The following is a 22,505-nucleotide window of genomic DNA, read 5'->3' on the forward strand; positions in this document are numbered from 1 at the left end:
CTTGTGGGTAGGCAGCTGCAGCGCTTATATTGGAGTGATTGTGAGATTGTGCGCATTCGATCATCAAGGAACTCAGAGTAACCTGATTACTAACTATATAACTAGCTTATGCTGCTAACAGATGACCGAGCGAGATGACAGATGAAACTTATTTTAGAAATTCCAACATTGGTAAGTATTTAGCTACTGATGTGTGAGACTAGCTGTAGAAGCTAGATATTTGTGTTGTAAGAATGGTCAGGATTTTTTCGTTTTGATATCTGACGTATTTTACAGTCGACACGATCCCAACGTTGAAGAATCTTTACGAACAGATTACTCCTCATTATGCCGATGATTGGAAGGTAATTGGAGTTCTACTGGACTTACCACCTGGAGAACTGAAAGCCATAGAAGCAAGGAACCCAAATAACGTGAAGAGGTGCTGCAATTTTATGCTAGAAAAATGGCTTGAAACAGACAATGCTAGTACAACTTGGAGGCACCTATTTGCTGTTATTGACTCACCTACACTGTCGTACTGCTACAGTAATCCTTCCAGCAGCAAAGAGAAAGGTAAAGATATACAGCAGCTGCTGATTGCAGTTGGTCAATATTATAATATGCACAGTGTTGGGAGTAACGCGTTACATAAGTAACGCGTTACGTAATATTATTACTTTTGTGGTAACAAAGTAATATAACGAAATACGCTATGAAAACAGGTAATATAACGCAAGATACTTTACTTACAAACGTAACGCGTTACCTAAGTAATATAATTACTGTAACGAGTCTAATATGACGTAATATTATTACTAAAAGTAACGAAGTTACTAATCTCGTTTGTAATCCTCTGAGTAACGCCTAACCACAATGGAGTAACGAGGCCTATTGAATGAAGCTTATTCACTAGCTTCTTACTTATAACCAAGATTTGTACATTGTCCAACAACGCAATCATGTCACGTAATAAGGTGGTAGTTTCACACGTGACAACTTAAGACTGTGGACACAAAGTAATATAATATGTAATATTATTACAGTTACTTTATTTTATGGGTAATATGTAACTGTAACTAAATAGTTCTGTTGCAAGTAATATGTAATATGTAACTAGTTACTTTTACAAAGTAACTTTCCCAACACTGAATATGCACCTGGGTGTGTAGCATATAGCTACTAATGGTTGTCATGCTTGAAGGGTCAACAACTCCTTCATACAGCCTCTTTGAAATCTCAAATCTCAGCTCATTTAGACATCTGTAATCTTGAAAATTTGTCAGAAACTCTGTACCTTTTACATATATTTCCATATATGCAGGCATGCAGCAATATGTGCGCTGCACCTTGCAGTGTTGTAAAGGGTCTGTAGCTCTTGTATGGCTTCTGGAGAATTTGAAAATTCAGCTAATGAAAGAATTTCTGTGCTCTATGATCTGACTATTCTGGGTACTATGAAATTTGTTTGCTCTAAAATCTTGGAAAAAATTATTATTTGAATCCTCATGCAGGAGTTGCAGACCCCTCCGTCATGCTACAACTGGTTGCTATATTATACAATTGGTCTCCCTGGACTTGTTATGGCTGCCACAAGTGGTTGTCTGGATGACTTTCCACTTCCTAAAAAATATAGCACTGTAGGTCCTCACTGCCATGGCTGCTCCATTATAAAGGGGGTACACACATGTTAAGAGATCATACTGCACAAAAAGATGTTTCCATGATGTTTCTGTAATGAAACTTAAATGAAATTTTCAGGAAATGTATATTTATCACAAAATTGTCATAATTCATGCACATTTCCTGAAAGGAATTAGGCACATTTGTGTATATAATTACCGAAAGATAAATTAATTGTGATAATTCTTTATGCAATTCCATATACATTTCCTGTAATTGAGGAATTATGCACATTCGGGTATTTCTGACTCAAGGAATTGTCATAATTTGTTATGCACGAAACATCAGGAAACATGATTTTTTGCGCAGTGTCATTTACTATATAAAAGTTTTAAGGACACAGCTGCCAATGTACATGGGATAGCTATTAAAAACTTCCGTGTTTAACATATATAGTGTTAATTTGTGTTTCTAAGGTAGGCATGATAACAACCTGACTTCAGTAGATTTTACATAATTTTGGTCTCAGACCATGATGGTATCACCAAAAGCATGGCTACATTTATGTCCATAATTTTATCATCTTCACTCATCGTTGTGTCATTACAAGTATTGATTAAAATGGTGATAAACAGATGTATGGGTTCACCTCTTGAATGTTTATCTGTGGTATTTAGATTAATTGTAACATGTTTTGCTTGCTAGCTGTTAGTGATCTAACAAATGAGTCATGCTGATGTCTGCAACAACAACAACACAATATGACATAACAGCAACAACATGACATGTACTTGTTTGCACTTATACATGATCTCAACTGATCTCATCTGTCATGGTATCCAGTGAAACTTGATCCTTACATACATTTAATTTAAATAGGGGTAGAACAAGAGATAGATTTGAATGATGGTATATCACAACATACATAGTTTTATGTGAAATTCCTATTTTGGCATGTCACAATTATTTTGTTCATTACTAAAGTAGGGACTTTCCCACAGAGCTATGTTGTAATACCACCATTCATATATCTTGTTTCACTACTTTTATCACTTGGATTGCTACTGCATTTTGTTTGTTGATTTCTTTTTTTTATTTTTGCTATTACACAGCTATGATATATGTGACTGGATTTTGGAAAAACGATCCAAATCGCACATTTGAAGTTTCGAGATAAACGGTTTTAAAGAATTCAAGCCAGCATAACTCTCCAAGGATAGCAAGCACACATATGAAATTTACACTAAAGATACATCAATCTGTTACCTTTCAGACCATTTCCAGTACTTGTAGCTGCTTGTAGAGTTTCCCGCCAAATAAGATAGAAAATCTGAGCTGTTGGACGAGCGAAGTAGTATCACAAGTGCTCACAAAGGGGTGGGGGGTGGAGGGTGGGGGGTGGCAGAGTGGGCAAGGGTTAGACCTCAAAATGGAGGTTGGAGTCCAGAGACGAGATTACAGGGCTGTGCTGGCTCCTTAGTGGTTGATATGTAGCAACATCCACAGAAAAAATGTCTGGCCAACATTGTCAGGCTGTCCACTAGTAAACCACTGATTCTTACTAAGCCAGGTCCTTCACAAGGCCTAAAACCGCCATTCGAGCTCTACACCCCCCCCTCCAGAAAAGACGTCTGTTGAAACCAGCCTCGAGTAGTTTGAATGGTACTGAGTGTCAAAACTACTAGTACGATAGTGTAGCTATCCACTGGTGGTGTTAGTTTGATTTTGCCTGATGTGCGATTTGGATTGGTTTTGTGAAATCCGGTCACATATACACATGTGACTGTTCTATAAGAATATGGTGCATGGTGATTGCTTAAGGCCACTCTGTAGTTTCCCGTCCAGATATTTTCAATATTTGGTGTGGGCAGGAGGCTTGTTATCATTATTATGTACTATTAGAGTATCTTGATATTAAGGGGATGGGGATTCAAAAGTCCAGGAACTGTATAGCTTCTTTGTGTGCTAATAGCCCCAGCTAACAACTATTCTTTCTGGATTTTTATTGTGCTTTTAGCAATACAAAATTCGAAGGCCCTATAGGAAGCTTTCTTATAGCAGTACAGAATGGTTTTGGAGGAAAATAACAATAATGACCACGACACAGGTTGAGGAAAGGGAATTATATCTCATATGAAATGACTGCTTTATTAAAGTATCTAGTGTGAACCTCTGCCCCACATGATATTTCAATGAGTATGTCTTCGTTTCCACTATATATGCTATTCATTACTAGTGCAGCTAGGCCATGCTAGATCAATAAGAGACATGTTCACCATCCTTCAATCATTGCTAATGTGGGTATTAAGGCTTAAGGGGCATGGTGTCTGTGTTCAAATAATGTGAGTGCAACTAGGCATGGTCTTCATGCTTGACATGTGAGTATTCATTGAAGCAAGTCGCCAACTGGGCTACATTACAATGTAGCCTGAGTGGCTCCTTTGATCTGAGGTGTGAACGTTTTACGTGCATGACTTGGATTAAGCCATGAAAACCACTCAGACAGAAAATTCTCGCTATCCTACGAGTTGAAAAATGTTGGGCTAAGGTGAGAACTAGTGCTATAGCAAGTGTTTCCACACATTTTTGAATACAGACCACACACCCATTACTGATAATACAAAATAACCACTCTACATGAAACCACCACTCTACAAGCAAGCTTAGTAGACTTCGTAATTATGCCATAAACAATTCAACAGCACTGATTAAAACATTAAACCAAATTCTCCATAATATCTCTAGCCAAACGTAGCCAGAATGTACTGGCTGTTGACATATAATCGCATCTTTCAGGCATGTGTATATACTATCCAGTGGTTGCAATCGTATTGGTTTGGGTGAATGATCACTTGGTGTGGGCTATTAGCCTGCTACGGATTAGAAGTGTTACATATTAGCTGAAACATGGGGCATTCAGGCTTGTATGCCCTCAGCCATTGGGCAATATCAGGCAAAGTCCTCATGCCAGTGTTACAACTGTTACATACGTATATGGTTGTTATGCTTGATCATTACAGTATGACTAGATCATTGAGGGACATAGTGTAGCGATAGACCTATCTATCATATTGCTACAGATGCATAATACCTCTTACAGTATAGTGTATTGCTTCAAATATTGTGGCACCTAAGTATATTTCTCAAGAAAAGTGTCAATACAACAAATTAACACCTCAATATGGTTCTGTTATATGAAGAAAATGACAAGCATGATAAAAGGAAGGAAAGGCACAGAGGGCTGAGACTTGTCGGAACCCCAAAGGGCACACCCCAAATGTGAGTTATGTAATGTGGCATAAAAATGGAAGTTGTACATTAATGCTTCGTTTAGCCTCTAGCTTTGCAAGTATAGTTAGGCAGCACCTTTCAAAGTTAAAATTCATTCTTCCAAAAAGGCTTTCTTGTTTTTGATGCTATATTTGACACTAGATACACTACAACTCTTCTGTAAAGTGCTTTTTTTCATGTAGAATATGTTTCTATAATGTTTATAGTAGTAACGTTCCAGCAGATGTCCTTGATTTTGGGGGAATCCTTACTATACGGTACTACCATACTGTATGATTATACATAAGATATATTTGGTTAAGTAGTAAATAACCTATCTTCATTAATCTGACTGTGTGCATATATTTTCAGGGCTAGGATTAACAGAGGTCATAGGAGAAACTATTGACATGATGGACTCTGCCTTTGTAAAGGTAGAAATAAATGGTAAGTGTAATGAGTATACACACTCACTATTTCAATTGTATGTATTATAGGAGTGTCTACATCACTGGCCAATCATTTACAGACAAGATATGTCATGACCAGATTCAACATTGACAAGGACACTTGGCCACCACAACAATCAAAACACTTTACCACACTTGCTTTTATCTATCACAAGAATGAACGCACTCAAAGAGAAGTTATTACAATAGCTAAAGCCAGTCAGTCAGGTAATATTGATGATATCATGCAGGCTGCTGGTAGTCATGAAAACAATACCACCTCAGAAGATTATGATCTTGAAGGTAGTAGTGCAACTACAGATATTTCAGAGTTGCTAGCTCCACTAGATCATTCTGATGGCAACCAACCACAAACAATGTTAATCGAAGGTGCTCCTGGCATTGGAAAATCTTTCTTGTTAAAACATATTGCATATCTGTGGGCCAAAAAGCAAGTATTATCTTCAAGTAAGCTACTGTTCCTTCTGTGCCTCAGAGATCCAACTGTACAGAAAATATCATCAGTAAATGACCTTGTAAACTACTTCTGTAAACAAGAGAAGGCAGATTCAAACTTAGACCATAATTATGCAGCATATTTACACAAAACAGGTGGCAAAAATGTTACAATTTTACTTGATGGTCTTGATGAATTTCCAGAGGAATTGCATGATAATAGTTTCATAGTTGACATACTAGAGCATCGTGTTTTATCATCTTGTAATGTAATAGTCTCTTCTCGTCCACATGCCTCAGCCCACCTTCATGATAATGTGATGCTAAGGGTAGATATTTTGGGATTCACTGAAGAAGATCGAGAATGTTTCATTAAGCAATCATTCAATGGTAGACCTGAAAGTGCCAAAACATTACTAGCTTATTTGCAAGACCATCCCACTATTAATAGTCTTTGCTTTGTTCCATTTATTATGACTGTCCTGGTGTTTCTGTATAAACATGAAGTTGTTTTGTTTGATAGTGTTAGTGAATTATATATGCAATTTGTTTGCCTAACAATCCGACGACATCTTACCAAGTTAGGACTCTTTCCCAACGAAGACATCAGTGACTTGAACAAGCTTCCTAGTTGCTGTAGTGATGTAGTTAAGAATCTTTCAAAATTATCCCTTAAAGCTTTGTCCGAGAACCAGTTGATCTTCAGTTTGAATGAAATTAAAATGGCTTGTTCTGAAATTGAGAATGTACCGGGAGCACTTAATGGCTTTGGGTTGCTACAGGCAGTAGAACATTTCAGTGCCACTTGTACAACAAAGTCATTTAACTTCATTCATTTTTCCATTCAGGAGTTCTTAGCTGCCCATTGTGTTGCTAACCTCCCACCAGAGGAAGAAGTTCAAGTGTTGAAAGAGAACTTCTGGTCTAAACTCCATTATAACATGTTTTCAATGTACATTGATCTCACTAGAGGGCAGCAAAGCTCATTCAGACAATTTCTTGCTGATGGCAACTCACAAATCGGAATTGCTGAAGAATTTCTCAAAGAACAGACAAAGTGTTTCTATTTGTACAAATGTTTTTATGAAGCTGGTGACAAAGAAATGTGTAAACATATTTGTGAAGCTACTACATTCTCTGAAAGAATTATCAATCTGAGGGGAATATCATTGCTACCCAATGATGTTATCTCTCTTGGGTTTTTTCTTGCTAAATCTCATGTTAAGCAATGGAAAGACTAGAGCTATTAAATTGTAACATACGAGATATTGGATGTCGAATATTCCACAATGTTGTAGTCAAACAGAATGCACCAGTTACTATTGATTACATAAATTTCTCATCTAATAGTTTGACTTTAGCATCTGCTCAATACATCACAGAGATTGTTGTGCATTGCAAAGCAAAGCTGCTGCACCTTAATGGAAATGTTTTGGGTAAAACAGATGGCTTATCTGGAATGCTTCAATGTAGCATGCTAGAAGAGATATACATTCACAGTAGCAAGCTGCATACTTTATCGGCTGTAGAACTGTTCAAAGTACTAAAATCAGGAAGCCAGTTGAAAACACTCAGTCTTATGCACAATGATATTCAAGATGAAGCCAGCATTGAAATAGCCTCCATGCTGCAAGTAAATAAATCACTGAAGAGTTTGTGGATCAATGCCAACCCACTTAGTGGCGAGGCTGTGCTAACCATTGTGACTTCCCTGCGAAACAATTACTCTTTACAACTACTGAAAATTCCACGTTATTCTTATGAAGTACGCAAGCTCATCATCAGGGAAGTAAAGAGCATTAACCAAACTAGAGAAAGGCTGAAATGTTCTGTAGAACTGACTGTTGATTTTCAGTTACAGTCTTATTTTAACTGTATTGCATGTCAGTATAATTGTTTGCCATGTGGTTGACAGTGTGTGCAATTGTATATACATATACAAATTATTATAAATATTGCCATAATGTTAAAATGGGAACAGTAATTAGCTAACTTGGTTAAATTACTAACTTGTGGCATGGTGTTTTCTTACTTGCATATAAATGTAGTGTATTGGTAACAAAATTGTACCTTTTAATTATGATGCACAAATATATAGAGTGTTTGCTATGTACTATCTTGCATCACACCGCACACAAGTAAGCTGATCTTTTAAAAGGTGCAATTAATTGTGGGTCCATTTCAGACAGTCGCTATATAGCTAGAAAATATCTTTAGGTAGAAATCCCTGTTGTATCACTGAGAAGCTTTCAGCATTGTGATCTTGAAACTGATGAAATTCAGCTGCAGTGTTAAACAGTGCTGTCATTGAAGATGGAAAGTAGTGGCTCAAAACAGATGTGAGTGTAATTCAGACATTTTTGAGATATTCTTCCCTAGATTTTTTGTGGACTCTTGCAGATTCAAGGAGTTGAAACAAATCCAGAGGACAGGCTAGCTCAAGTATAATGCCACTGAATTACACATTGCATTGTAGATAACTAGTTGTTGTTTTTTTAAATTCTTGTTTGCATGTTGTAGCAGTAATGGGTGGGTTTTGTATCAATTACATCAAGAGTTCATAATATTAAGAACTATGAACTATTATGAACTCTTGATTACATTATATGCACACACACAACTGGCAATACACACTATCAAGACATACATTTTGCCAGTTTACTACCGAGTAGCATTTTGTTGTAACAGACTTGTAGCTCCCTCATATAGCTATGCAGAAGTGGGAATTTACACAGGATTTTACCACCATCAACACTCATTGCTTCTGAAGGCACTTGTACCAACAGTTGCCAAAAAGGCAGTTGCCTTCTCAAAATAAAACTTCTTCATCACACAATACAACCACCAAAGAATCACACCTCTTGTGCAACTGTTATGCAGTCATATATGAGTCAATGAATAGTCTACTCACATTAAATTATACAAGACAACCAAACAGCATTATAATCAGTTAGGAACTGCAGCTTTGAGGGTCTTGTTTGTTAAAGTGTATGGACCACTGTGTCCAGGAACAGGATGCACCTCACAAATGCCTTATTTACGGAATATGACGAACCATTCCAAAAGTTGCATTTGGTGTTAAAACTTTGACATTGTTAAGGCTCATGTGATAGGATGGGATAGCAATTCCAGGGTTTTACTACAACATGGATACTAGGCATGTTAACTGGAAGGGTGGTGCTGTTTTAGTGGCATCAACAATCAATCTTGACTTGCTATCTCCCAACTTGATTGACTCAAGACTGTGCTCAATCATTAAATTTTGGTGAGAAAACCATGCCCCTTTTATTACAGTATGGTGCTGCTGTACTTAATAGGATAGTTCTGTCAATGCATCTATTAAGGCTTGCCATAGTGAGTCACACAGCTAAGTAAAACAGAAACTTATGCTGTAAACAATAAAATTAATGACATGTGACCACTACATGTGTGGATTTTACAGGAACCAAGGTTGTACAAACGAGTTAAAAGGTTCTTAAGTCAGAAACTTCGTCAAGTATCAAGGAAAGAATATCGCAAACTTTGATGGGAGCATGACAAGTGATACTACACATGTACAAATGCACTTCAATAACTAAACTGACCTGTGGACATTGACATGTACACCGACCCCACTAGCCTTGCACTTGAGAACATGAATTATTTGACAAAATCATGTCGCCCATAAGCCTCATATGGTTGACTGGATAATTGCTGTAGTGTGCTATCGAAAAGCACATTGGCCCCTCTTCTATGATCACACTTGTTTCTGATTCAGTAACTGCCAAGCACTGGATTGCTCAAAAGTATTCCAGGATCAAAATATTTGAAAGCAAAATTAAATGTACATGTGGATCGGAGCAGTGTTGATGAAGAAGCGTAAGGAATGGTAGGCATTTGGTAGGACATCTGAATTATGACTCAATCATATACATGCTAGTGAAGCACACATCATCATTCTCTGATGTGCCAGCATTGATGCATGTAATACCTTACACCAAAGTAGTAGACTATGTCACTATTGTTAATTTAATTATATAATGATATTGTTGCCATATACAGAATCAATTAAAATAAACCAGCATTAATTCCCCTCACTAAAAACTTCCCGTCACACATACAATTTATTTAAATAAATCACTCCTCGGCCGAGTATCAATATCCAGAAAACTTTGGTTTGTATCAATACATTGCCTGATTTGGTGCTGCTGAGGACAGAATTTTAATGATTATGATATCTGAATTTTTTTTCATAAAGACTATTATACTATTAAAGTAGCAGCTATGCAAATTTGTCTCAAACTTAACATTTTAGACCCCAAAAAAAAGTTTGGGATTATACGTGTGCATTAATTCTAACATTTTGGCTACCAGTTCTGACAGTTATCCATATGGTCCAGTTTTGTTTATTTAATTAATGAAAACAATATTATACACTTAGTCATCCAATTGACAGAGGAGAGCCACTCCTCTCAAGATCCAATGTTTTACTGGTTTATTAGTGGGCAGTCTAAATGCCAACACATAGTTTGTAGAGTGTCCTGTAGTTGACAGTGTGCCTCGACGAGCACTGGTCTTGTAAAGTGGACAGACGTACTCCCCACCATCTTTCAGATCAGACTTCTTAACTATACCACAAAGAGAAGTGTACTACATATAGTTTATAAATCATAACTATCTTACTGGGCTTTAGCCATAAGATGGGTACAGGGTCGTAGAGTATTTTGGGGTATTGTTCACCCAGTACACCTCTGTGTAGAGAAGATATATGGTTTAACACAAATAAAATAATGTAACCATTATATCTCTGTGAGCAAGAAATACAACTCTTATAAGGTCCAGAAGTAGAGTACAGATGGTGCATATTTAAACTTACTTTTCTCGGTCCCATCTGGCACCATCTAAAAACATCCCCTTCACGTACACACCATCTTCAGGAGGTCTGTCCATTTCATCTACTTTCAACACCTTCGAAATTGTGTACATTTGACACAACTCACACTTTTAAATTCCTCACCTCAAAATCAAATGTTAGCTTATCAATGGGGATAACATATTTACGTGCATAATTCTGCATGGCACCTGTTAAAAATGCCTATGGGTTGTACAGCATATTATAAACTGTTTACAATGGCTCTGTACACACCTGAGTAAAATAAAATCCTGATAACCAGAAAACTGGAGGCTTTCCACTGTCCATCCAATCCTACAAGCAGATACAATACATCATTTAGTGTTACATGAAGTAATTATTGTACTGCTAACTTGCAAAAACTTTAATCTCTGTAATAAATCAGCAATGTAGCTACCCAGAGGCTTAAGGCTGGGGTAAGAGTGCTTGGCCCACATATCTGCAACCTAAGAAAGAAAATGATAAAAGTCACATAATAATCTTTCCATTTACCTTTCCAATGAGCAGACTATGGGACAAAGCCTCGAGCTCAGCATTCATCACCACCAAGCCTTTGATAGCTTTCTGAAGGTTCCCAAGAGAAGATCGAATCACGTTTATCAATCTGTATGTACACAAAATATTACAATCTCACATACTATTAAGATACAACTAATTACCGATTAAATCTTTCCATTTCTTGGACCAACACTGTATTCATACTCTCTTCATATTTCACTGGATACTTTTTCGTGGCTTCTTCAAGATTATATTTGTGAGGAAGCTGTTGGACAAGAGAATTTGGCATTATAGCACCATTGTATTGCCAGTGTATGTTACCTTTGATAGTATATCATTGGTAATTTCTTTGAGTGCATCTTCAGTTGTCTTTCCACTGCCTCCTGCACTTGTTTGGCTCTGTGTCACCAGGACTGAATCAAACAAGATTTTTGTCTCTTGTAGCTCCTTGGAGATGTCAACATTGTCATGCATCCCAAACACTTCAGGGTGTTGGGACATTGGTAACTCCTAAAATACAGCACAGTAGGTATCACAGTAATCTAGGGATGCTACCAACTTTGATAAACTCGACGTATTCTTCATACGATGACTTTGGTGGAGCATAATAGACTCCACTGGGTGAAAACTTGTACTTCGGATCAGTGATAATGTCTCCCGTGTAGAAATTGGATAAAATGCTCAGCAGACAACGCCTATATGAAAGGTAAGATATCATGATTTATATTTCAAACTGTGTGGTTATCTGGGATATTCAGGGTATCATCCGTACATTAACAAAACACACAAATACTCTAATAGAGTAGTCAGGACTCTATGCTACCAACCAGGTATTGAGATAGTTCCAGAGTATGTTAGCTTATCCTAACCTGTCCCAATCATCAGTCACTCTACCCCCATAGTTACACTGTCCGGTCAAATAAGTGATGGCATCAAATGGCAGATCCTCATAGTCATTGACGAACATTTGTAGTTGACGGATACTGATACGAAGGTCTGACTCATTGAATCCGTAAGGAATATTCCAACCAAGTGGACCAAATTTTCTCCTCTCTTGCACCAAAGCATGAAAAAAGCAGAGGCCAAACAATAGTTTCTCCCAGATCTGTATAAGAGTAGTTTATTCACATAGCAATCTGTTCACAGCACTCTGTCCTCCCTTACCAATTCCTTTCCAGGACAGCCTTCAAAGAATGCACTATCAGATAAGGGATCAGTGATGTATGACTGTAGCATATTTTGCCTCAATCCAGTTGGTGGTTCATTGGTCATTTTCACTCCATTCTGCAGCACTGTCACTGGAAACTAGACCCCACAATCAAACAGTGATCCAACGGGATACTTTTGAGTACCTTATCTGAGGGGTAGCTGGTTAACCATAGTCTGAAGTCAGCATGGACTTTGTCTGGAGTAAACTCTTCACAGATCTTCTCCATAGCAGGCATCCAAGAAACAGCAAGGTGACAGTTTTGTAATACTACCCAAGTGCCATCTTTAATAGCAGAATCAATTAATCGTGATGCCACTGGACCCTTTAATGTACAAGTAAAACATATTTAAATTCACGTCTGTGTACCTGTCCTTGACCAAGAGATATAGCATTAAACTTCTCTCCACTAAATCCACGATCCTCAGCAAACTTTAGTAACCCTGCACAGAATAATACGTCTTCTCTATGTGGATATATAATACAAACATACCAGCCATAGGATCAGCACCAGGTGAGAGTACAAAGATGAGGGGAACACAACAGTTGGAGTCATTGTAACTCTTCCCCAAATCAAATGGTGGAGGATCAACAAATTTCTCTCCCAATTTACCCTTGACAAAGTTGGTAACCATTGGAATAACCTACAGATATCAGAATGGTGTGGGCTTGGATGCATAATCTTGTTCTGTACCTTGTCTGGCCTTAGACATCTTATTACAATCATCTTTTGAAAGTCAGTGAGTTTTTCATTCCATGGCTCAGGGATAGGAGCAACATGAGGCTCACGATCGTCATACAACTCCTTCCATACATCAGTGTTACTTTCAAAATGTTGTCGGAACTTCTTGAAAGCAGGTAGATCACACATACGGCAAATTTCATCCCAAGATTTGTCAGACAGCCAAGAAGGGTCAGGGTTAGGAATCTGTTTGACAGTACAGTCTTAAATGATAGACCTACATAGGTCTCCAACCAACCTTGTTATCCAGACCTACTCCTCCAGTTAGAAAGAACATAAACTCCTGTCTGTCCATATCTTTCTTGGCACTACAACATTAAGTATATATCTGGCCTTCATAAAAGATGATGGACTTACGTTAGAAGGTTTGAGCAGAGAACAAAGGAGAACAGTAACTTGTCTTTTTCAAACAGTGACCGACAAATGTTACAATATAAATTGTAAGTGAAATGTTCAGTTAGATATCTCAACCGACGCTCCAGATGCTTTGATTTTGTACTGCAAATAAAATTACAAAGTTTCACTACAAACCCTTAACAGTAATTTCATAAAAGCACACAATACAGATAATGCACACACACACACCCACACACGCACGCACGCACACACGCACGCACACACCATCCACAAATATGATTACCTGTCACTGATTGAGATCAAGAAGAGGTTCACAAACCATACTAAGGAGTACTGGTACATGGGGTCAATGTTAGGCAAGTCAGTTATGGAGAAGAAGAGAACGGATCCATGTTGCGCTATGGGCCGATAGCCCTGTCGAGACTGTTCTATCTTGTGCTCCGTCTCTTCTGCTACCTTCTGCTTCTTTGATATTTCATCTGAGAGAACTTTGGAAGAGTCAAGTACTTGTATGGCAGTTTCATCTTCCAAAATATTTCCTTCTGAAGATGATAAAGTCTCTAGAATCTTGTCTTCAATCTGTTTAAGTTGTTTCTTGTTATCAGCACTCTGTACAATAAGTGCATTACGTTCTTCCTCTAGATCAGGCCTGGGAAATATAATTATAAAATAGCCCGAGTGTCAGTCACACACAACATTCACTTTTCCTTAGCTACCACAATCCCCAACAATTGGTCCTCCAAGCCCTCTGGTGTGATCATGAAGTTCAGTAATGTCACCTATGTACAAACATAGTAGAATAATGTAGAGCATAACACAATTAGAATTCTTCTATGATCAAACTATTTCAGGAATTTTTAATGCTACAGCCTTATTACTACCCATATGTTGTAGGTATAGAATTGCTTATTAAATCAGTACAATGTATTTTACAATGTTGCACTGACCTTGGTGGCCAGTTCAGGCAGGTAGTGAGGATTCCTCAGTTTAGTGGTGATGTACAATCTAAAATCACTGGAGTACTCTATAGTATTGTCTCCCAGTTTAATACACCACACACCACCTGTAAAGCTAGTAACATCACATCTCACAAGCAAATCATCACACCTTGTTTAAAAGTCTGCTTGAGCAACAGTGGTTCCAGAGAGGGGTCCAATTCTTCTCCAACATTTTCCAATAGTATGGGAGTGCCAAACTGGATGCAGTTCTCCAGTGTACGCATGTAGTCGGAATCAGTTAGTTTGATGACTTGAAGGTTCTTTTCCTTTTCAGAGTTCTTCACCCACTTGTTGGCCTGTCCCTGAGGGTCTATCATCAGCGGCCTATATCAAAGAGTAGCGTATCACATAAAGTTTGGAGATTTACATCAGCTTATGAGGCAAAATGGTGCAGATATGTACAGTACATAAAAGCATTTACATGGGTATACATCACTCACCATCTTCTGGCATTAGCTACTACTACACCATTGTCAATGGAGAAAGTGTCGTTGGGCAATCCTGCAATGTTCCAGGCTCTGATCTTGATTGGTTCTCCAAGTGTCTTTGTCAGGGAGAAATCTTGTGAGCATGGGATCTTGAGTGTCTGTATAACAGAGGAACTATGAATGTGTAGTGTGTGTTTGTGTGCATGCGCGCGGTGCGTGTGTGTGTGTGTGTGTGTGTGTGTGTGTGTGTGTGTGTGTGTGTGTGTGTGTGTGTGTGTGTGTGTGTGTGTGTGTGTGTGTGTGTGTGTGTGTGTGTGTGTGTGTGGTGTGTGTGTGGTGTGTGTGTGGTGTGTGTGTGCGCGCATGCGCGTGCGGTATGTGTGTATGTGTACACAGTTAATGACCTTGGATTTCTTGACCCAGTCTTGGCAAGTATTAGCACGGAAAGCTGATGTAAATGCCCCCAGGTATGCAATTACTCCAGATGAAATTAATACATCACCAATCAAATTATCATATTGTACTTGAAGACTCTTGGCTGCTTGTGACCACCTATACAACACAATGTACTTTTTTCTTTGACTATAGTGGGAATTACTAACCGTTCCTTTTCACCACCCAAACCTCCAATCAGTTTCTGAGCTCTGTCAAGTTTCTTAGCACATAGATCTACTTGTTGTTCTAATTTCTCTTTCTTCTCTGTCATTTCTTGAAACTGTTGCTTGAGAGAGGCAAGCCGGTCCTCCACCTTAAGGATCAGTAGTCAGGCATTTGTATATTTGAAACTACAAATCACACCTCTTTTAGCTCTGCTCTCTTTGCATTCAATATCTCCATAGTTTCCTGCAGTGATTTCTGAGCTATGGCCAATTTCTCTTTCTTTGGAGCTACCACCTAAAACAGTTATAGTACAGTTCCAGTGTGTAAAACATGGTATGGTTGATGACTATACCTTGGCCACTCTATCATACACTTCCATTGCTCTAATCCACTTGCATAAACCTTCTGCAGCTGAAGAAGCAGTCCTGACCTTGTCAGGATCAAACTCAGGATTGTCCATGTACTCTCCACGTATTTTCTTCATGATATGGGGAGAAATGTTATCCTTGTCATATACTTTCAGATCCTTAAGAAAATTCATATCACCCAACATCTTCTTAGCTGGTCCCCAGTAGTCTTGTATCTAATAGAACAGACAAGTGCAAAGTGAGTGTGTTATGGTCAAGGATTGTTTTATTGACCTTTTGACCAGTGCCGGCAGGATCATTGATCCTTTCTGCCTTGATATCTTTCATGATGCATACAGCACCCATTACTAGCTTAACTCCAGGGGGAGGATTGTTCATTGACTTTACGATGGTAATGTCTTGAGGCTGTACAATGCATTGAGTATTGGCCCTATTCCGTGTGTTACTATACCTTTAGTGTATCTAGAGCTGCTAAGGCTGCCTCCAAGGCTGGTATAGCTTCAGCAAGATCACTCTCACACTGTTTACGAAAGCAAGCATTTAACCCTTTTCCTATCATTTATTCCTTCATGATTTTGGTTACCTCATCTTTCAGGGCTTGTGACTCGGCTGCTTTTTCATTGGCCACAGCTTCGTCACTCTTCACTACCTTGCTGCGTGCTTCCACCTCGACTGTTTCCTTGTCTATGACCTTCATCATATCATCATTCTCCTTCTGTGCTACTACTAGCTTGGGCTGTAGTTCTTCCAGTTCCTTCTGCATGGTAGCCACCTGTGGATTGTAGGATACCAAGTAAACAGTAGCCATATAACTGGTATGTAAACATGTTGTTTGGTTCTTCCATCACTGCTACCTTTGGGCCTGCATTGTGCTAAAACTCTAATTTTTGTTATTTCCAGTACCCATTTTCTTGCACTGTAAAATACAAATGGGTACACAAATACTCTAATAGAACATTCATTTTCAAAAGTAAGGTTGAGGATTGCCATGCGTTATTGTACATCACAAACCTGTGAAGCTGCAAAGGCTAGTTTCTCAAGACCAACTGTGTATCTTTTCTTCAAGCGCACAACCTAAAACGTTCATTATTAATATTATAATTGTATCAAACTGAGTCATCACCTCATCTCGTTTGCTAGTTAACAATGTCTTAAACGATGAGATTAGCTCTAAGTATGATGTGGGTGTAACATAGTTGTGTCTCCCAAATTGTTCTAAGAACCTATAAAGACAAAATATCACTTATTATATGCATGGACACAAATTCTAGCATTCTTACTTCTTAGACTGCTCCCTAGTACTCTGGTGGAAATACTTACAAATGGACACCACCGATTTTCTCTCCTCATCCGACATCTCAATGTCTTGCAGAAAGTTATTAGCCACCATCTCTAAGGCATCTTCTGGCCATGCCTGCAGTGTAAACATAATGTGCCTTAATTTATTTGCAGAGTATTTAAACTAACCTGAAACCAGTCAATTGTGCAACAGTTGATGAGAGATGGGAATTGCCTCAGTCGATTTCTGAATGCATCTCCAATAGGGCTCATGGCTAGTACGATATGTAGGTTCTCACGGCATCGATTGATAAAGAAGTTGAACAGGCTAAGTGGAGTGAACTCAGCATCTTTGTATTCTGCCTGTGCTAATGGCCTCACAGCCTACATCGTACAGTTAAATGTATAGGATTAGTGAGACTATATCCACACCTCTATTATTTCAGCACGTTCATCTAGGGGGAATAAGTTAGGAACCTCTCCAGCATTGAGCAAGCCATCAACGTCTTCCAAAAACGCTTCCTCTTTGATTTGAGTATCTGTCAGAAGAAACACAGTAGTCTTGCCATCTTTTCCGGCCCTTTTCAGCAGTTTCTGTTGGAAAGACATTATAATTCACAATGGAGATATGAATCTTGCTTGCCTTTAAGTCTTCTCTCCATTCCATTTTACCATAACTTTTAGATATTTCTGGTTGGAACAGTTCAAAGTCAGACATTGATGTGGCAAGTCTTGTGAGTGACTGACGTCCACTGCCTCCCACACCTACTAGCAATGCATTACCCCCAGGTTGCTTCAGGATCCTAGCAATACGTGATAAATGCTCCAACATGTATCTGTAAGGGATGAATGGAGTATGCTAGTTGTGAAATCATGTACTGTAACTCCTACCGAAATACAACAAGATTCATTCTGTTCTTGTGTGTGTTGTTGTATTCCTCTAAACCTGATGTCACCACTTCTGTCATTTCTTCAACACTGCCCACTTCTTCATAAAGCTTTGGTTCCTACACAAGTATACCATGATTGTTCAATTCACATACCACAAATACTATACTTACAACGTCTGGTTTCATGTAGTCTCCAAACAGAAGACTCCTCATATCATCTTCAGTAAGCTAGAACAGTATTACAACATATGGTGAACAAAAACACAGAAATGTTTATTCAATTTTACTTTTCCTGAGCTTGCTAGGTGCTTGAAGACCCCATTGAAGTCTTCTTTAAAGTGAGACTTGACCACATCCTTGAGGAGGGTAAACAGCCAAGTCCTGTCCTGATCATCCACCAGACGATCATAGTATACTCTGAACACCTCATGTACCCATAACCTTGGGGGGAGGGGGTGCATAGAGTTACACACACTGTATACATATACACATGCATGCACATACACGCTTACGTACACATCACATGCACACACACGCTTACGTACACATCACATGCACACGCACACATGCACACACACATGCACACACACACACAACAAACACCATCATTTATACAGTACTTTCATCTAGACACTGTGAAAGTTACCCAGTTGTTTAAAAGCTACTTACCTGATGAAAGTTTTCTTATTTTCTAGTGACTGTGGCTTGACCAGTAGACATCCTAGCACTACTCTGGAGAAATCTCTCAAGTTGAATGTGTAGTGAGATTTGGCGGGGGTGGGCAGCAGTTGGGAAATGGCCTGCTTGTACACCTACAACAACACAACAGTGTAAAAATAGTAATACTAATTTTGTATTGCGTGAGAGAGAGTTTGAGAAAAGAAAATGTGCTAAAATTGGCAAGGAAAAGGTACTCAACTAAACAAATATTGGTTAGTTTTATAGCTTGGTAAAACAGGTAATACTGATCCCCAGATATCTCCACTCCAATACTCAGTATAGTTACATACTTCTAGTGTAGCCTGTACAATCTGAGTGCCAGTCGCAAAGAATTCTGGAGGAAAACTATTAGACTTGAGGTAAAAGTTGACCAGGCTGGAGAATATTCTTGACATAGTCTCATCGTTGAATGTAGTCACCCCAATAACATTGAAGTGTCTCAGGAAACGCTCAGTTATGGGATTACGACCACCACCTGGAGGACCCATGGCTGCTAAAAACTGTATATCCACCAGTCTCATCTGAGTAGTGTCCTTTTTATCATACCTGCACACAAATATTAGATAACGTAAAACCGCTCTTAGTGGCCACAGGATATTGGAAAGTTTTTACACATTTATAGGCCACCTTGTTAACAATGGCTAAATCCTAAGGTGTAGTTCATAACCTCATTAATATGACCACCTCATATTAGCAGATATGTCAAACACACAGTATATAGTTAATTTAATGACCTCATTATACTTAATACTTTTTGGTCCCATAGATGGCTCATAGACATCTTACCATATTTCATGATCCATCCACTGACGCAGTAGCTCAATAGGAGGCTGTGCACCATATTTCTCTCTAGCTGGCATGTTCATATCATCCACAAACACCACAGACCTGCATAATATGAAACATGTACACAAACAATTATAGTGTGTATCCGTAGGTGTGTACCTCTTGCCCATGGGTGGACCATAGACTCCTTTTCTTCTCTTGTCTAGCTTTGACATTATAATATTTTGTGTCTGCAATGCACTAGTCTGTGCTGAGAAGTTTACCACTAATGGCAGGTAGACATCTTTGTTTAGTGTGTTCATGAGCTTGTCTTTCACATAGACAGATTTTCCTGTTCCTGTGTGGCCTACAAAGAGCAGAGACCGTCTGTGTTTAATCATGAGGTCCATTAAGAAGGAGTAGCGTGCTGTGTCCATTGTTGGTACGATAATGTCACTGAGTTTCTTAACTCCAACACCAACTGTCTTATCCTTGATCAAGTCCAGCCAGGGAGCCCACTTGCCACGACCCTTGGGCTACACAAGAAAAATAGCTTAATATTTAAAATCTTGACAGCATATATGAGGATTACCAATGACAAAAATGATACATATACACATACTGTACCTCAAACAGATAGTCATAAACAAGGCCATCAGGAGGAATGGGACACTCAATTTTACCAATTTCAGCTGGTATAGGGTTCTCTTCGTCTTTTCCTGTCATCATTTCTCTGAACATTGCGTCAAACTTGTCACGTCCATTTTTATCCACCGTGGCACCAAGTGACCATACAACAGAGAACAGGAATGAAGACTACAATAAAACTTGGAGTAGAATATGATAGTGGTGCTGTGTTATCATACCACAATCCATATCTTTACATTCTTGGTATCCTTGGCAGATGCCTCATCTTCTAACGCATCAGTCATCATCATTGTGAACATGTACATCAACGACTTCATCAAGTTACTGTCTGATGTGGCCACCAGCTCCTGTACAACAAGCAATATCATTTGCAGTGTATTGATTTGGAAAACAAACAACAAGACAATAAATTATCAAATGGTGAATTTTAAACTGGCAAAACTTTTGACTACAAAATTATAAACCATGGAATTTTATACCTGCATACTTTCTTACAGCTAAACACAAAAACATGTATATACCTTTAGCTTCTTCCTCACTAATGTAAGACATGGTGGTCCTACCCAGTTAAATAATGCCACTATTAGTGGACCATTATCATCCTTAAGTACTGGGGGTAATTCATTCATCCTAAAAGAAGAATAATGTCATTCTGAATGATGTAATGCTAATGTGTTACCAGGATGTAAGCAGTGGTTGCCAACCAAGAGAAGATGGCTCCAAATAGATCATACCACATCTGCTGACTGTAGCTGGCTATGTTGTAATATGAAAGAGTTAATATACATTACACAGTGTACATGAGCCCCTGCAGGGGACTGACCACTAGGACTGGGCAGTATTGAAAACATATATACTGGTACTGTATACCATGGAAAATTATCATGATATTAGCAGAGAAAGTGACTGGTATAATAGCATTTAACTGGTCTATTACAGCATCTTGATCTTCAATTTGAAAGTGCCATCCTATTGCTTGATGGCATCACATGATGTGATCCATTCTAGACTACAATATTCTGATCAGTATCATGATAATATCATTTCACCAAAATTTGAATGATACTAGTAATGCTTCATTCATATATTTCCAACAATATTGAGCTACTTCCCAGCCCTACTGACCACTTGATGCTCAATTAGTTCATATCACTGAAACTGTGTGTGAAGAAAATACAACCAAGATAGATTCAAATACCCTAATAGAACAGTCATTTGAAATTGATTAAAACAACAGAAGTATGCTGTAATCTGGACAACTTGCAGCTGACTAAAGAGTATCAAGGATTTACTCATTTTCCAAGCCAATTTAAGGCCAACATATATATAGCTAAGTGTTTGGATTGTAAAAATGTTCTCATTTTAGGTTTTAAGTGTCCACACATCAATAGTTCATTGGAAACGTACTGTTTATATAAGCCTGAATGTCACTATATTCAAAAGTTATGTGTATGAGTGTAATAAACTCACTGAGGCATGCTGCAAATCCATTGCCTCAAAGATGAGACTCATACTAGATGACATCTGAATAATTTCACCACTCATAAGACAAAGCTGCAAATGTAATACAAGAAAATCAAAACATACATAGGAGCACAAGAGAAACAAGAAATGCAAATACTGTATATTCGTATAAAGAGGAAAGATTAGCTTCACCTTCTTATTGTCATCCAGTACAGTGTTCATGCTCTCAATCCACAGTGTGTCGATAGGACCATCAAATACCACCCACTTGCGATCATCATTTTGTGCTGATGCAAATTCACGAAAGGTGTTGGCCACAATCCCATCAGTCCACTGAGAGATCACATGATGTACACACCAAGGAAATCCCTTCATTATATCATACCTCATGTGACACAGGGTCAAATTGTCCAAACAGTTCTCCCATTGTGACTGACTTAGGGTTGACCACTTTATAAGTGGTCTTGTATTCTTCCATTTGTCCCAGCTCATTGAGCAAGGTCAGCGTATCAGCTAACACTTGTATTACCATTGTCTTGCCGGCAAATGGACCTCCTACCAGCATGAAACCATGACGTACTATCATCATTTCATACATCTGTATCAACTTCTGAATAAAGAATTGAACTGTCTGAAGGTTCCTCTTGGCACAAATCTGCAACAGAAATTAATGGGTGTGGCTAGAATGCAAAAGTGGGAGTGGCTAACATTGCTAGCTGCACTGATGAACTCTCCATAATCAGGCTGAGGTGTCTTAACACCAGGAAACAAGTCTGATATGATACCCTCAAACAACGGAATATCATGAGACAAAAACTACAAAAAAATAATAAATATATAGTACAAGTACCTAGCATGTAAACAATGTAGAATA

At 38.4% G+C, this 22,505-nt stretch overlaps 2 protein-coding genes across 4 annotated transcripts in view; one reads left to right on the forward strand and one right to left on the reverse strand.

Annotated features, from left to right (window-relative positions):
• Positions 1-7: 7 nt before the first annotated feature.
• On the forward strand, positions 8-7,749 carry LOC136263004 (NACHT, LRR and PYD domains-containing protein 10-like). Of its 3 annotated transcripts, none has more exons than XM_066057434.1 (4): positions 8-171; positions 277-555; positions 5,245-5,319; positions 5,370-7,749. In XM_066057434.1, exons 1-4 carry the CDS (start codon positions 135-137, stop codon positions 7,016-7,018), a joined length of 2,040 nt encoding a protein of 679 aa, XP_065913506.1. In that variant the 5' UTR covers positions 8-134; the 3' UTR covers positions 7,019-7,749. The 3 variants fall into 3 exon arrangements, with proteins under 3 accessions (XP_065913506.1, XP_065913508.1, XP_065913507.1); XM_066057436.1 differs by lacking the exon at positions 8-171 and adding an exon at positions 4,803-4,881 and having other exon boundaries at positions 438-555; XM_066057435.1 differs by lacking the exons at positions 8-171; positions 277-555 and adding an exon at positions 3,025-4,881.
• Positions 7,750-10,139: 2,390 nt separating this feature from the next.
• LOC136263011 (dynein axonemal heavy chain 12-like) overlaps positions 10,140-22,505 on the reverse strand; it is a 21,980-nt gene continuing 9,614 nt past the window's right edge. Inside the window, exons 35-85 of the mRNA XM_066057446.1 lie at positions 22,340-22,447; positions 22,017-22,286; positions 21,824-21,964; positions 21,638-21,721; positions 20,847-20,923; positions 20,689-20,797; positions 20,386-20,514; positions 20,147-20,335; positions 19,700-20,055; positions 19,541-19,642; positions 19,045-19,300; positions 18,704-18,846; positions 18,322-18,475; positions 18,206-18,262; positions 18,036-18,151; positions 17,788-17,980; positions 17,577-17,738; positions 17,334-17,528; positions 17,147-17,280; positions 16,990-17,089; positions 16,878-16,940; positions 16,450-16,638; positions 16,318-16,386; positions 16,140-16,271; positions 15,851-16,081; positions 15,697-15,792; positions 15,501-15,646; positions 15,303-15,450; positions 14,911-15,056; positions 14,580-14,794; positions 14,420-14,535; positions 14,175-14,251; positions 13,756-14,121; positions 13,473-13,613; positions 13,354-13,423; positions 13,068-13,301; positions 12,867-13,017; positions 12,743-12,816; positions 12,519-12,698; positions 12,331-12,471; positions 12,036-12,271; positions 11,726-11,861; positions 11,488-11,676; positions 11,328-11,431; positions 11,161-11,272; positions 11,022-11,114; positions 10,903-10,962; positions 10,774-10,851; positions 10,633-10,724; positions 10,440-10,507; positions 10,140-10,384 (exon numbers count right to left, since the gene is read on the reverse strand). Of these exons, the coding sequence (XP_065913518.1) occupies positions 10,194-10,384; positions 10,440-10,507; positions 10,633-10,724; positions 10,774-10,851; positions 10,903-10,962; positions 11,022-11,114; positions 11,161-11,272; positions 11,328-11,431; positions 11,488-11,676; positions 11,726-11,861; positions 12,036-12,271; positions 12,331-12,471; positions 12,519-12,698; positions 12,743-12,816; positions 12,867-13,017; positions 13,068-13,301; positions 13,354-13,423; positions 13,473-13,613; positions 13,756-14,121; positions 14,175-14,251; positions 14,420-14,535; positions 14,580-14,794; positions 14,911-15,056; positions 15,303-15,450; positions 15,501-15,646; positions 15,697-15,792; positions 15,851-16,081; positions 16,140-16,271; positions 16,318-16,386; positions 16,450-16,638; positions 16,878-16,940; positions 16,990-17,089; positions 17,147-17,280; positions 17,334-17,528; positions 17,577-17,738; positions 17,788-17,980; positions 18,036-18,151; positions 18,206-18,262; positions 18,322-18,475; positions 18,704-18,846; positions 19,045-19,300; positions 19,541-19,642; positions 19,700-20,055; positions 20,147-20,335; positions 20,386-20,514; positions 20,689-20,797; positions 20,847-20,923; positions 21,638-21,721; positions 21,824-21,964; positions 22,017-22,286; positions 22,340-22,447 (7,419 nt within the window). The 3' untranslated portion in view covers positions 10,140-10,193. The remainder of the gene's footprint in view (positions 10,385-10,439; positions 10,508-10,632; positions 10,725-10,773; positions 10,852-10,902; positions 10,963-11,021; positions 11,115-11,160; positions 11,273-11,327; positions 11,432-11,487; positions 11,677-11,725; positions 11,862-12,035; positions 12,272-12,330; positions 12,472-12,518; positions 12,699-12,742; positions 12,817-12,866; positions 13,018-13,067; positions 13,302-13,353; positions 13,424-13,472; positions 13,614-13,755; positions 14,122-14,174; positions 14,252-14,419; positions 14,536-14,579; positions 14,795-14,910; positions 15,057-15,302; positions 15,451-15,500; positions 15,647-15,696; positions 15,793-15,850; positions 16,082-16,139; positions 16,272-16,317; positions 16,387-16,449; positions 16,639-16,877; positions 16,941-16,989; positions 17,090-17,146; positions 17,281-17,333; positions 17,529-17,576; positions 17,739-17,787; positions 17,981-18,035; positions 18,152-18,205; positions 18,263-18,321; positions 18,476-18,703; positions 18,847-19,044; positions 19,301-19,540; positions 19,643-19,699; positions 20,056-20,146; positions 20,336-20,385; positions 20,515-20,688; positions 20,798-20,846; positions 20,924-21,637; positions 21,722-21,823; positions 21,965-22,016; positions 22,287-22,339; positions 22,448-22,505) is intronic.

Source organism: Dysidea avara, chromosome 8 (assembly GCF_963678975.1).
Source record: "Dysidea avara chromosome 8, odDysAvar1.4, whole genome shotgun sequence".
NCBI classification, from domain to species: Eukaryota; Metazoa; Porifera; class Demospongiae; order Dictyoceratida; family Dysideidae; genus Dysidea; species Dysidea avara.